This window comes from Hyalella azteca, unplaced genomic scaffold, assembly GCF_000764305.2.
Source record: "Hyalella azteca isolate HAZT.00-mixed unplaced genomic scaffold, Hazt_2.0.2 contig3455, whole genome shotgun sequence".
Taxonomy (NCBI): domain Eukaryota; kingdom Metazoa; phylum Arthropoda; class Malacostraca; order Amphipoda; family Hyalellidae; genus Hyalella; species Hyalella azteca.
This window is the reverse complement of record NW_025933704.1, coordinates 17,265-32,782: the sequence shown is the minus strand read 5'-3', so window position 1 is coordinate 32,782 and position 15,518 is coordinate 17,265. Positions and strand designations below refer to the sequence as shown.

Genomic DNA, 15,518 nt, shown 5'->3' with positions numbered 1-15,518 from the left:
CACGGAACTGCCCGCGGTCGCCCGCTAGCTCCTGTTAAATACTCCCCCGGTCCCGCGCATGCGTGCTAGGCGGCTCGAGCTCCACCCCTTAATTCAAACTCCGCATCTCAACCCCCAAATCCCCCTATTCTTATCTTATTTATTCCTATTCCTAATCAGATTGACGATACAAAGGTATGATTCAATTCGAGAAGGCTATCTATTACCAAAAGCGAGATTTAAATCGCGCCAGCTTCACCAGATAATTTCTGTTTACATTATACTGGAGATCGTTTCTTTAAGGGGCGAAAGAACCCTACAATGCTTCCTTGTTTAATGGAGAGTTTCTGTTACTTTTCATAAAAATCTATAATGAATGAAATCTTCAGCAACACTTGGTTTAGTATAGGTATTTTGTGCAAATTCGTACATAAACTGAACTGAATGGCATATTCGTGAAATTTGTCGTTTGACATTATTCAACACAGGTCAAATATTAGACGAAAACAGATAAACTGGTGAATATGAAATCTCGACTCAACCTAACCTTCCTCCTTCGGACTGCAGTTTTTAAACTTTTAGACCGGGTTTATAACTTTCTAGAACGAGTAGATCACTGTCTCAACCGGTTGGTAAGTTAAAAAAATGTGAGCCTAATGCCTAAGTACTCATTCAATGACTTTGAACTCTTACTGATTAATAACAGAACATGAGGTTCACATAAGAATGGAAAATTTCCTTCTTCGTAAGAATCGTACCCGCCTAACTGCTCAGGCGACTGCGTCTACCGGTTAACTGAACCTGTTAATCCATATGTCTGTGACTCGGAGCGAGAAGTGCTGTCGCTTGGATGAGTTGCACTTTATTTCTTTACTCTATAACCATGGCTCCCTGGTATTTGGTTCTTGTTTCATCCTCTGGTAATTTATCTGAATGCTTGCATAAACCATGACCACACTTGTATGCTTCGATGAGGTCGCCCCGCAGACGCCGATAACAAAGAGTTGGAAGCATCATAGTCGCTTATCTTTCTTCAGTATATTTAGGCTTGCCATTTAAGCTTGGAATTATCCATTTTGCACGTCTTTCAACTCTCGACTGAATTTGTGTCCTTTCAAGTTTTTATTTGTGCACGCGATATCACGCTATGTCGCGCTATGGACGCCAATAACCAAACGCCATTTTAAGATCATGGTTTAAATTTCCCTCTTGCTTCAAACTTGCGATTAATTAGTCATTCATATGTAATATAATCAAGTCATGACGTCATGGCTGAACATGACTCGTGATGTTAATAGGACGTATAGCTGCAAACTTGCAACTACCGTATGTACTCTGCTAGTAAGCAGTAGAAACCATGGCGACAACAAGCTCCAAAATTTTTCAGAATGTCTCAACAGCCCTTTATGGAAAAAATCCAGTTCAAATGCATGGTTCAACGCGAGTAAGTTGAATACCATTCTCGTTTCATGTATGCGGCCGGCATACAAAGCCCTACGTTCGTACAGCAGCTGTGATACGCTGTGGGCCTGACCGCTCATTGTTCGTGCTGCTTGAATTACTCGCAATTGTCTATTATTGAATAGGAAAATGTGTAAGGTGCGCAAAAAAATTAAATAAACCTTTCCCTATATTACGGTCTACGGATCTCCTACCCCACTAGTAAAGATAAGGTCTTCTAATGATGCAAGCACGAATTATGGTAAGAGATAAATCGATTGGAGGTAGATGGATTTAATTATTTTGGTAACATACGATATATTAAGCGATATATTTCTAAAAACGGTTTTATCTGATTTTCTAATTTCGACGTTATTTTCTCCAGGTTAGGAAGAGTAATTTTTTTCACTAAATTTTCAACTGCAATCAATTTCACCTTAACCACAATCCACACAAGATATAATTTGCACTCTAAAATTTGATCATTTCGTCATGCCCCATTACGATTCGATCTTCACCAGGCTTTGATCGAATCAGAATCTTTCTAGCTTTTATATGAATTTGCAAACTGAAAGCTTGTAAATTGAAGGAACACTTCTTACTTACTTCAGTTTCGAATACCATTTTAAATGTTGACGTTTCATTTTAAACAAAAAGTATTAAAAATTGTAAATCGAATTCAATTTACATTATTTTATTGAACTCCAGCTATTATCTGCTTCCACATAAGAACATTAGATTTGAAATCGTTCTTGTAACTCGATACGGGACACCTATTATAGACATTTCGTATTTATCTAATATGGGTTAAAAAAACGATCTTCCCGCCAATTTTGCATGATAAAACATTTAAATAGATTATGATGAAATTGGTCCTGGACAAAGTCCTGAAACCATTGCACCCCGATATTGCAGCGTGCTGCTTGCGCCTGATGTAATTAAGGTTAATTTATGAAATGAAACTAATGAAAAATAACTCATGTTTATTACAGTGCAATTGCGAATTTTACTTGAAATTATTCGAAAGAGAATAATAGTGTGTAGAAAAAGAACATGGAATAAAAGAAAACAAAAGTGAGTGATATGTTTGCTGTGCCAAAACAATATGGGATAAAAATAAAATATGGGATACACACAGATCATGTAAATAGTTTCAGCACTCTGATTCGATCCTATTATTACACCAGTCAGTGATGCCCTTCGGTCGCACACCAGCCCGCATGATACTCAGGTCTTAAACCATCCTTATAATACTCTGATGACATTGGAGAAGATAGTATAATTTGCTTCCTATACCAACCATTAGACTATTTTTGTCTAACACCAGCTTGAATAATTTTTAAGCCTCACACTAGCCTTTATAAGACATTCTATCTCACCAGCGTCTAAAATGCTAGTCTTATATCTTACGGAAAATGCATCGCCTAGGACCATCTGTAGACAAATTTTGAGGATACCTGCAAACAGAGTCACCCTGACCCGGCTTTCATAATGAAGTGTTTTCTTGGACGGGTTCCTGATGATGCCGGCAAAGAGAGTCACATTGACCCGGCCGTCGTACTGATGTGTTTACTTGGACGGGTTCCTGATGATGCCGGCAAAGAGAGTCACATTGACTCGGCTGTCGTAGATGAGAAACAGGAAGGGTCGGTCGGCCACGAACTGGAAAGCGCCGCTCCTCTTGCCGGTGAGCGCCGTTGCGGCAGCAGCCACCGTGCCCTCTTCATCCACCTTCACCTTGGCCTGCGATGAAAATTGAAGTAGTAATACTGTAAATCGCAGGCGAAGTGCAACTCGAAGCCAATCAAATAATATCACTTGATCTACACTTATCTCGACCTACGTGGCACATTCTAAGTTAACGTCGTTTATATTTCTTGATAACCGCCATCTTAATAATTGCGCAGCATAACCGCCAGCAAGATTTTGTAGTATTTTTTTACTCACATCTAGTGGATGGCGGTATCGGGAACACAAATGATTGAAGGTATTTGGACGGTAGTAGCACATACTATACTGTAGTACTGATTGCTAGTACTACTACCCTATAATATTTAGAGTGGAGGGCGGCTCTGAATTAGGGAACGCCTAGGACTCGGGGAGCATAGTAAATCAGCTTCTCTATGTCCGCTCTTAGGTCTACATTCCAATCCCAAGTCAGACAGCTATGAGAGCCAGGTCCTTACTCTGGCGGCCGAGTGGATCGTATTAGGGTCGTCCCCGTATACGGGCAGCTCTGGCCGAGTCTATATGATTGAATAAATCGCCCCCTCTTCCTCTGCTGTGAGAGGAATTGAGGAGAAATTGATTTTATACGTGATTTACTATCAATGCCTGTTTCTCTAACGCGCTGAGTACAAAGAGGCTAAGAGCATGCTAAGAAAATTCTGAATCGTGGGTATACATAGTGTTCGTGGGGAAAACATTTTTCCTTCACACCCGAAGAAATAATGCAAAATGTTATCTATATTCAACTAATGGTAATAATATCAGCGTTGAGTAACCAAACAATACCAGAGTTGTGTATTCTCTGCTATGAGGAACGCTGTCACATCGAAATTTAGCAAAGCATTGGAAAATGGACGAAAAATTAAACCATGATTCTTTTATATTTCGGTTGTATTGAATTAACTGATAACGGCTTTCCACTCTATTGTATTTGTAAACATTTATTGGTTTTGGTGATGGTAAACATTTACAGTCATAGAGAACATACATTTGTTTACATACCCAGTATAGCAGTGTAATCGACATCGGTAAGCAGTGAAGAGTTAATATGAGATTAAATTACACTTAGCTCACCTGCAGTCCGGTGAAAGAACGACGCGCAGCTCCCAAGTCTCGAACGCGGGTGTAGACGATGTATAGCCTTAGCCTGCTCTGGGACGCCTGTCGGAGACCACCACTGCCGTGCCTCGAATGGTTTATCATGATCCCTTTCCTGAAGAACGTAGCCTACACTTCTTAACTGCAACATTATCAGCCGCACGCCACCAGACAGATCACATCCATTGAATTAGATGAATCAGCTCACAGGAAAATAGCCTGACGTCGTATGGCCCAGCGTCGTCTGCCAATACGCTAAAACGCTAAAAAAATTTACACCACCCGGACGGAGCGCGCCGGAGCCGTCCGTATCTGTCCCGCCTATCAGCCTAGCTACGGTCGAACGGCCACGCGTCGTACGACGATAAATTTTGGAACAGAACTAAGCTATCTGAAACCTAACCCCAGATGATGCGAGCTAAAAGTTACGTAATTTAGCGAAGCTGTGGAAGTCTCTCGTCGAAGGACGATAGATTTTGAATTGAACTATGCTTTCTGAAACCTAACCCCGGATGTTGTGAGCTAAAAGTGACGGCCTGGTGGTGCACGGCAGGATGCATGCAGTTCCACTGGCGACCTGTGCTGGTTGGTCGCAGTCCGTAGTCCGCAAGTTACAATTCGAGCTAAAGTCAGGGTATGAAGTAATGATTCGATGCAACGTTCAGTGGTGGACAACGTCTGGACCTCTTCGTGGTGGATGGACCCCTCCGGAGTGACCCGTCGCTCCGTTGGGCCAAACACGGACACAACTCCTCCTTTTGATGGCGGGTATCCACCCTAACCACGGCCTTGACCCTTGTGGCGTATGCGAGCGCCCGGTCACCTGGAGGGGAACTTCCTTCCGATGCTACCGCTGCGGCCTTTGGGTCCACAAACGGTGCTCTGGGCTCAGCAGGGCGTCCCCCAGTATTACACCTGGACCTGCCCCGGGTGTAATGCCCGTTCTTTGCTAACGGACCTCCACCTGCCCTCACCCACTTCCTCCAGTTCAACTGCAACGGCCTGCGGCACTGCGCCGTAGAGTTGGCCCACTTCCTGGCCACCCACTCCATCCTTGTAGCGGTCATACAGGAAAGCAAGCTCACCGAGGTCTCAAACCCCCCGACCTTCCCTGGTTACACCCTGGTCCGCCGCGACAGACCCATCGGCCCTCGCGCTGGCGGTCTCTGTTTTATTGTGAGTCATACCGTCTCGTACTCCCCGATCCCATTAGACCACCTGTTCCCTGGCGATGCAACAACAGAACACCAGGGTATCTCCATCTCTATAGATGTTGCACAACTTCACCTGTATAACATCGGCCGCCCGTGGCACAGCCTTACTCAACCAAATAGATTCAAGCCAGTTAGTCCTACTCAATCAAGACACCCCACCAGGCTCCCGTCACAAGGAGCCCCATCATCTCCTGACCTCACCCTCATCAGCCCCCATTTGGCCCTAGACGCTGTTTGGACTCCACTGGCCCACCTCAACTCTGACCACCTTCCCATTTCCATCTCCCTGGACTCCATGAACTCTCCCAATAACCGTCCTTCCCGCACCTACATCAACCTCCGTCGTGCAGATTGAGACGGTTACGCCGCCGACACAGAGGCCGCTTTCAGCGCTGCTGCTCCCCCTTCCTCTTGCTCCCAAGGAGAGGTCTTCTTTAGGGGGGGTTCTCACTTCGGCGGCCCGTCGACACATCCCTCGTGGATGTAGAAGGGATTTCATTCCCAATCTTCCACCATCTGTCATTCCTCTCATTCAAGAGCGCGACAGGATCCGTGCCTTGAACCCCAACCACCCCAGCCTCCCGGACCTCAACAACAACATCTCAGCAGCCATCACCACACACTCCCGCACAACGTGGATCAAGGAGGTACAGTCAACCAACCTGCAGAGAAATCCATCCAAATTCTGGCTGCTCTTACGCTCCCTCTCCGGTAAGTCAACCAGACAAGCCCCTAACCAACCCATATCCTTCAATAATTCTTATATCACCGCAGACCATATCATAGCCTCATCCTTCTGCCGCCAATTCACGCTGGTTCCCCACTACCAGCGTGACCCTTCCTGCAGGTCCACCTACCGACGTATCAAGCGCCGTAATCCCCTCTCCGACACACCCCCTGTGTTCACTCCGGATCAGAGGCCGGATTATCAAAACTTCGTAACTTTTTGTACTTACGACAAAAAAGTTATGTGGTACGTAAGTATACCCTAATTTTGGCATTATCAAAACTTTCGTACGCAAGTCTTAGCTAAAAGCGTAAATGTTTTTCCCGCGCAAATGTTTCCCGCTCAAATGTTTTGATAATACCACCGCTAGCATTACGTTGTCATAGCAACGCCACTCGTAAGTCTGTAAGGGTATTATGGCCCGCCAGTATATGCGCCCTATTGACAAGCGAGTCGAGCCTTTAACTGTAAGCGGAGGCAATGTAGGCACGGAGGCCGTAAGCCTCCGTCTTGATCTTGCTACTGTGGACCGGAGCGGACAAGCCTGGTCAGGCCGTCTTCCCTCTTAGCCATTCACGATTGTATGTTAACCGCCAATATCAGTTCAGTGTTCTGTAGCCGTCCCCGACATGGGTTTTCCGTCATTAAATTACTTCCTCAAAGCCTCTTCATTAAAACCTGCTCAGTGGGCACTTCCATTTTTTTTATCCTGCCACATATAGCGAATGCCAAAACGAACCGTATATGAAGCCCCTGCTCTGTGAGCACTTACAAAGTCGATTTTGCGTACTTACGAAGTTTTGATAATACGGCCCCTGACCAGACAGGTGGTGTTGAGCTCGGGTACCTCGACTGCCACTGGCCCTGACTCACTCACTACCCTCCACCTCCGTCACCTGGGACCCAGTGGTATCCAGTACCTTACCTAACTTTACAATCTGTCCCTTGCCAAGGCCGACATCCCAGCCATCTGGAAGTCGGCCACTATCATTGCCATTCCAAAGCCAGGCAAACCCCCGTCTATCAGCTCCTCATACCGGCCCATTTCCCTCTTGTGCCCGTCTGTGAAGGTGTTGGAGCGTCTGCTCCTCCCGTTCCTTAATGCAGCGCTTTCCACTTGTGGACTCCCAGCACGGTTTCCGCCCTCTCCACTCCACAACATCCGCCCAACTTCCTCAACTTCCTCACAACATCCGCCCAACAAGTATACTCATGGTCTATACAAGGTCCCTGAAGGGTTACTAGAATTTGAAACAAGAACCAACACCAGGGGCCACGGCTGTAAGCTAAAAAAATTGCGCTAGCTATGGAAAAATATATGTTCAGATTTGAAATGCCTAGCTCCTTATCGAACCCGGTGGAAGTCTAGTAGCTTCTTCAAACTATCGCCAGCCATGAAAAGATCCGGTCAAATGACACGAGTTTAGATCTATGAACAAGGCACGAAATGGGAAAAGAATCGTCGACAGGCCACATCAGGCCTACACTTCAGAGCCGACATCACTATGTTATGTTATGTTATGTAACCCAGGCCATAGCTACAGGCTTCAACCAGCCTCGCCCACCAACCAGGACAATAGCAATGGCAATAGACTTCAGCAAGGCTTTCGACACCGTGCCCCATGCTCAGCTCATCTCATCTCATCTCATGGAACGACACCACCCCCCTCCACGCCAATATCACCCGCTGGCTGATCTGTTACATCAGAGGCAGGTCAGCCAGGTGCGCCTACAATAACTGCATCTCCTCTCCACGGCCGGTCCACGCTGGAGTCCTGCAAGGATCAGTCATCTCGCCCGTTCTCTTCAATTCTTATGTTTCAGACTTCCCCCAGTCCGCCCCCCTAATCACCTCGTATGCGGACGACTTCACTGCCGCTGCGGGGGCCGTCCAGATAGCCGACGCGTCTGCAGTCCTCTCCTCCCACGCTTCCGACGTGGTTGCGTGGGCTCGTCGGAAAGGGTTATCGGTATCCATTCCCAAATCCCACACCACCCTCTTCACCTCCGATACCCACCAATCACAAACTGACTCTCACGTCAGCTGGGAGGGGTCCGACCTTCCACTTTGTCGGACCCCGAAGCTCCTCGGGGCCCACTTCACCTTCTCGCCACATATCGCTGCGATATGCCAGAGAGCCCGCCCGCGCCTCGACATCCTCAAGTCTCTTGCCGGAACCAGCTGGGGCCAGCAGAAGGAAACCCTCTTGGTGACTTTCAAGGCCCTTATTAAGTCCCTCTTCACCTACGCTGACCCAGCGTGGTTCCCAAACGCCTCTCCTTCGTCAATCTCTAAGCTGCAAACCATTCAGAACTCTGCCCTCCGCATAGCCACGGGATCTCTTCAAATGGCCTCTCCCTCACATCTGCACAGCGAAGCTCAGGTCCTACCCGTGGCTGAACACCTCTCTCTGCTCTGCTCACAATACCTTGCCAGTGCCCTACGACCGCACCATCCCAGCTACCCTAACGTCACCAAGACATCGGGGCCCCGTTCCATGAAGCACACGCTTCAGACTCGCTTCCTCCCTTCAGTCTCACCTGCTGGAGGAGGGTTCACTCCCCCCCCGACTCCTACCCCGCCGTCCTCAGGACCCTGCACAGCTCTGCTGTTTCCTCTAACCTGGCCTCAGCAGCTCCTAACAAAGTGTTGCTGACCCCTGCCCCCCCCCGTCTCGTCCAGCAAGCTTTCCCTCCCCAGGGCGGCCAGAAGCGCCCTTTCCCAGCTCCGCTCCGGCTACTCATCGCGGCTCAACTCATACCTTGCCCGCATTGGTGCAGCTAATAGCCCTCTCTGCCCTGAGTGCGGCACTATGGACCACACCACTCATCACCTCTTCAGCTGCCCATTGCATCCCACTTCGCTGACCCCACTGGACCTCTGGTCTAACCCTGGACCGACTGCGGCCTTCCTCTCATCGCTCCCATCCTTCTCCGACATCCTTGGAGTGGAACCCCCGCTCCCTCCCCCTCCCCCGGAGCCGCCGCCTCTGCGTAGGCGCCGCCGAGCAGCGATCCCGGGCAACTAACAACAACAACCATTACTCTCTGGGCTATTCGCTTCAGAATACGCTGGCGTAAAGCTCCTTATATTTTACAGCAAGATGATGTCACGGGCTGATTACCGACGGATGGCTTAATCCGCGGCTGATTGATGGTCATCCGGCAATATGCTAGGCGTTCCTTTCAAGGCTGATTGGTGCACAAATTTGGTGGCGCACGGCTGCGTACCTGCGTACCCGCCTGCTCGCAGCATGCTACGGTGACACGTGTGCATCTCATAATTTTTTAAACTAACTGATAACGGCTATGGAGTTGAAATACAATTTTCATTTCTTGACTATGCAGAAGATAATTATTAGGTTTCTTACATGAATTATTTTAAAATAGTGGTTCCCATACTGTGGTATGCAAGGGAATTCCAGAAGATATTTTCTTACAAATCATATCATAGTAGTGATGTCGGCGCTGAAAAATCGGCGTGTCGGGCTGTCGCCGATTCTTGCACTTTTGTGACTTATTCACAGGAGATCTAAAAACAGGTCTTTCGACCGGATATTTTCCAAACTGACGATAGTTTGAAGTAGTTAGTAGACTTCCACCGGGTTCGATATGGTGCTAGGCATTTCAAGTCCAAACTTATATTTTTCCATAGCTGCATCTAGTCTGTTCTTGAACGCGTTCATACACGGAGCGGTGATGCATGCATGTTCCACATGCCGGGGACTCTAATCGAGAAGTATTGTCTCTTCGATTAGTTGCAACTCAGTTTTTTTAGTTTCTAGCTGTGGCTCCTGGTGCTGGTTTTTCTTTCAAATTCTAGTAATCCTTCTGAGACCTTGTTCCCTGCCTAAGGGCTAAGGGTACGCACACAGTGAAAGCAGGTTTGCCCGCGCGGGCAACCTGCTCCAACCTGCCACAAGAATGAACATAGGATAATAATGTAAGTGTTTAACCAGCACGCTGGCAACCTGCTTTCACTGTGTGCGTACCCTTTGACATCATAATGTTTAAGGAAGCGCAGCCGTGCACCACAAATTTTGTACACCAATAAGCCCTGAATCGAACGCCTTGGATCTCTCCGGACATCCACCAATCAGCCGTGAATGGAACCTGCTATCCGTAACCGATCCTTGACATTCTTCTGCTTTGAATATTTTGAGCTCTGCACCCCCTAGACACGAGGTCGAATAGTCTAGAGTCGAATGGCCGTCCACCAATGAACGTTGCGTCGAAGCATCACTTCATACCCTGGCCACCGCTCGAACTGGAACTTGCGCGCAACAGCCTGCGACCACTTGGCTTTGCCCTCCTCCGGCCTTGCATAAAACCTGCCGTGCACCACCAGGCCGTCGGTCGAAAGAGCCGTGCGAGTGGCTGGGTCAGGTTATAGCGGTTTCAGCGTTTATTAGGCCGTAGGCCTGTCGCCGATTCTTAACATCGCAGAATATTCACAGCTTTTTGCGGTTTCGAAAGCGCAACTCACTACTTCAATTTGGCTTTGCCCCGCCTGGTCTCCTTGCCGATTCTGACCAGAAACTGGCGCACATAGCTGGGATCGAACCCGCGCCTATCTGCGCCAATCTTGGTACTCTGAACTGTAACCACTGGGCCACCCTACCCAGTGGTTACCCCTGTTAGGTTTGGTTAGCACTCGGCTGGAGCGTTCGACGCATGGCCTAGATACGGACGGCTTGGTGGCGGACATCACATTCGCTGCAAAGCTCCGGCGCGCCACGTCCGAATGGTGCAGAATTTTTTTGCGGTACGGCGGACAATACCATGCCATTCGATCGCCGGCTGTTTCTTCTGAGGGCTGATTGGTCTAATTCAATTGATTCGTTCTGTCTGGTGGCTTTCGACTGCCTATATGATTGTCCAGAAGTGTTGAAGGCTACGTTCCGGAAGGCTGGAATCATTATGGTCCATTACATCTAGGGCAGTGGTGGTCTTCGGCAGGCGACCCTTGTTTACTGCCTAACATGATATACATACCTCAGACCTGGCAATGATACAGTTGCCACACGTCGCCATAATAGTACCAGTGCCATACCATTAAATTCGAATTGAACGTTTGCTTGATTCTCTTACATTAGAGTATTAAGATGAAAGAAATGCAAATAATAATTCTTGTGATTGTTTAAATCGTAAATTTAAGCAATCGAGAAGAATAGCAAAACAAACACGTATACATGTTTGTTTTGCTGCACGTATACGTACGCACGCACGCGTACGTATACGTACGCACGCACGCGAACTAGCACTGACTAGCTTCTGGCATACATTTAGTTCGCAGGTGCTGACAAGCTCGCCAATGCAACTCCGGGAGGCTTTTGCCCACTGCCTTCCGTTGTGGGCTTAAAGGGCAGCCTCTGGGCAGTTTATAGGCTGGGTAGGTTCGGTCAAACCCACTCTTGCCGTACTCTCAGGAGACTATAAAGTCGGCAAGGGGACTCTGACTAGTCGCTGATTGCGGTCGAGTGGCTGAGCAGACCCAATATAACCTTACGTCACCTATAGCGAGGCAACGGCAGAGTCTCAATCTTACCTTGATTTTTGTTAGGGTAGAAACGTAGTGGCTGGTAATATCTACAATACGCCTGGTTGATGGTAGTACAGGGAGCACATATGGTTTATAGTAGGTAGTACTGCTATGTGCTGTCACAAAATGGTTGACAGTGTCATCAACACATACCTGGTGTATTGCTGTTTTTACGAAGAGAGAACTGTCTGAGGTGAAGCTGGTGAAGTTCGCCGCGGAATTGAAGATGTCCATGATACCCAAGCGCTTTAGACCCTGAGCAGAGAAAGTTAAAGGAGGTTAACATACGTATGTTTTTGGTCGCATTGATATAATTTATTGTCGATTATTGAGTTGAAAGGGAACGAATTCATAGGCAAACCCTGTATTCTAACACTTATATGAATTATTTTAATAGATTTTATCACAGGGAAGAAAAATAGAATACAAAATATTAGAATATGAAAATATTAGAGCATTTAGATATACGCCATAATCGTCGATAAGTCGGCAAAGAATTGATAAAAAAATTTATGACATTGTTCACGGAATGAATAGGGAACAAAATTTTGATGTGATTACTTTATTCACCTGAAAGTTAAATACGAAGGAAATATTTGTCCTGCATTCAAGTTGGTCCAGAAAGGTGAAAATTTTTCTATCCAGTCGATTAAAATAAATGTAAGTCACTGGACACTCGGTAACAACTTTAGCAATTGACGAAGAAGTGTCGTGTAATTCCGACTTTCACTACTTGATCGTGTACTCCGGTGTCGAGATCGTCCACCGTAGTAAAAAATAATGACCAGCACTATTTAATAGTGTACCTTGATTTCTAGATCATGCGCTGCACATAAAAAATGCTGACCTGCACAAGTTCAACCTCCATCTTTTTAGCAAGATCAAACTTGGGTAGAGAGACCCTGACGATGGTTGGCTTCAAGGCGGCCAGAGACTGCGACAGCGTGGTGGGAGAGAGCTGCTTGAGCGTTTCGTCGACCGTTGACTGCTAAAAACGGAATAATAATAGTGGTTTAAGCGTCGTTGATTAGCCCGTAAACCTTTCGCCGATTCTTAACATAGCAGAACATTCACAGCTTGCTGCGATCTCGGAACACGCAATTCACAGTTCAGATTCTGCTGTGCTTAACCGCCCCGCCACCTCACCGATTCTGACCAGAAACTGTCGCACAGAGCTGGGATCAAACTTGAACCTCTCTGCTCCAATCCTGGTACTCCATGTCAACCCTGGACAGACCTGCTAACTCTACGTCAGAGTAGAGATCGCCTCGCTGATATGCTGTACTCTACACTTATTAATTCTTACTTTAACTGGACGCCGAATTCATCAATGTTAAAGCTCCAACATATAAACATATTTCATCCTAACTGTAAACCTAACTTTAGTCCTAAATAATATTCTATAATCGTTACACTATTTTCACTATACTCAAATCATTGCTACAACCGGAAAAGCCTTCAGGTCTTACTTTATTACTATTCACATAAGATGTGCACAGAAAAGCACATCTGACACATTCCTGGTACTCTTAATTGTAACCACTGGGCCCCCTTGCCCTAAAATTTTGTTGCATTGGTGTGCATGTAATATCAACGAGCATAAATGAGGCGGAGCACATACAAGAAGGATGAACATGCAGGTTATTGCGGTTGTAGAACAGCAACAACATCTTACCGAATGAAAAACAACAAGGCAGCACTTATCAAATGATCTGGCAACATGATCACCATAGACATGTTGCAGTAGTAGTAGGGCAGTTGAAACAACATTAAACAACATGGCAGCACCCACCGAAGGATCCGGCAACATGACCAGCATAGACATGTTGCTGTTGTAGTAGGGGAGTTGTAGCATGGTGGCGCCTAGAGGTGTTGATGCCGCTGCACACAGAATAAACATCAATCACAGATTATTAGTATAGGATAATTTAGTCATAATACTCGTCATCTTAATATTAATTAGTTGTACAACTTCCGCAGTCATGATGCTCTATGATTAGACTGCTTAGCACATCCTAATATTGAAAAATAATGGCAAGTATTGTAACATTCGTTTAAATGAACGAATCTTCCAAAAGGTATCAGCCTCGTGGCAAACAAGAATCAATTAAGGCAACTAGAGGAAGAATTCTCAATTGGACGACAAGTGAACTCACTTAAAAAACGTCAAGAAAAGCTTGATGGACTTTAACTGGCCCCTGTTCGTGAACTTGATAAACATGTAGCATGCAAAAATCGCGCTCGTGATAGTCGCTCAAAGCTCAACCGTAACACATCTACTGAAAACGAGCACTACATTTTCCTGTGTTACTGTCACCAACGTTCGTGCGAATTATTGTTCCGTGACTCATCCACTTGAGAACTAACGTGCCCTCTGTTCCGTGCACATGTATTACAGCACGTGGTGCAGGTAGTAGTAGGAGCACGTACTATATTAACCAAAAACATGCCCTCTGTCACGTTTACAAGTGCTGCAGCACGTACTCATAGTCCAACCACCACAACCACCAACCTAGGTTGAAGGTACTTTCCACGGTCATCATGTCAGCCATGGCTACCATCTCGCCCGATTGCCGGTTAAATTCCTGCAAGTATTTCATATATCATTGAGATAGCACGAACTTGAAATTGAACGCACGAAATAACAAATACCGAGCTAGAAATACCAGAACTTATGACAACTGAATTGCTAAGAAACGTTATTGAGTGATAATAAAATTGCAAGTCAATACAAATCAACTCTGAAAATACATGTTTCAGTCAATAAAAACTTGATAGAGTGGAAATAAAATAGTTTATGTGAAATGAAATAAAAGCGTCTTCTCATCCGCGAAAAAAATTGACAGGGAGAATGCCACATTCTATACAGTGGAAAATACTGACAAGTAAGACTGTATACAACCGTACTATTGGTTGGGTTATCCTTAGAACTAAAAAATATAGTTTCGCTGAATGATTAAGCATCGATATTACACTCGTGGTGAACGACATTGAATTTTTTCCTACATGTCTACTTGTTTTATGTTACTGTTGATTTCGATTTTAATTTAGCATCGACTTCCCATTTTCCGTCCTCATAAGTCAAAACACTAATAAAATCTTATTTGAACAATTTCCATATGCGTTCAGATGTCTTTCTATAATTTGTAGCCGATTTTATGTATATAACCAGACGAAGACCTCCCTTTGTAAACATGAATTATATCGGAAAAACTACACGAAATCGAGTTTAGCTTCACAATAAACTGTGCTTAAGGACAGCAATGTCTGGGGGTTAAAGAACAATACCCTATGGTGATAACTTTCAAAAAATCCGGAGTGAGAACAAAAACTTAAAGGGAAGAACAAAAAAGCCTGATTTGACTGACAAGGAAGCGATATTTAGCTAAACAATCATAACCTAAGGTGAAGACCTAGTAGAAGAACAGCAAAACAAAGAGTCGAAATCATTGAATGATGTAGTAAACTCCTTGAGTGAAATGATGCGCTCGCCGAATAAAAATTTAGCTCGCTATGCAATGAGCTGACTGAAGTGAAGGCTCAGCCAAAAAATACGAAAAATGGAAGCAAAGAATCAGAGAGTTTATTTATCTGAAGTTGCTAGCAAAAGCTCTCGAGAGTTACTTGACAGAGAGCGTAGGAAGTCTAACCTTGCCTCGTTTGGTGTTCCCGAAAGTACCGCATCTGATACGAAGAACCGAGTGGTGACTGACACTGCATTTATCGCAGATTGTCGTAGCAAGGCACTCAACACACCGGTTGATATTACATCGTGCAAGAGGCTACGCTC

The 15,518-nt window shown here is 45.8% G+C and overlaps 1 protein-coding gene across 2 annotated transcripts; it reads right to left on the bottom strand.

Moving 5' to 3' along the window:
- Positions 1-2,405: 2,405 nt before the first annotated feature.
- LOC108676003 (intracellular coagulation inhibitor 3-like) lies at positions 2,406-14,453 on the bottom strand. Of its 2 annotated transcripts, none has more exons than XM_018164050.2 (5): positions 14,241-14,453; positions 13,521-13,609; positions 12,576-12,713; positions 11,882-11,983; positions 2,406-3,162 (listed from the first exon to the last, which is right to left on the bottom strand). In XM_018164050.2, exons 1-5 carry the CDS (start codon positions 14,326-14,328, stop codon positions 2,989-2,991), a joined length of 591 nt encoding a protein of 196 aa, XP_018019539.1. In that variant the 5' UTR covers positions 14,329-14,453; the 3' UTR covers positions 2,406-2,988. The 2 variants fall into 2 exon arrangements, with proteins under 2 accessions (XP_018019539.1, XP_018019538.1); XM_018164049.2 differs by having other exon boundaries at positions 12,576-12,716; positions 14,241-14,450.
- Between the last annotated feature and the right edge of the window lie 1,065 nt (positions 14,454-15,518).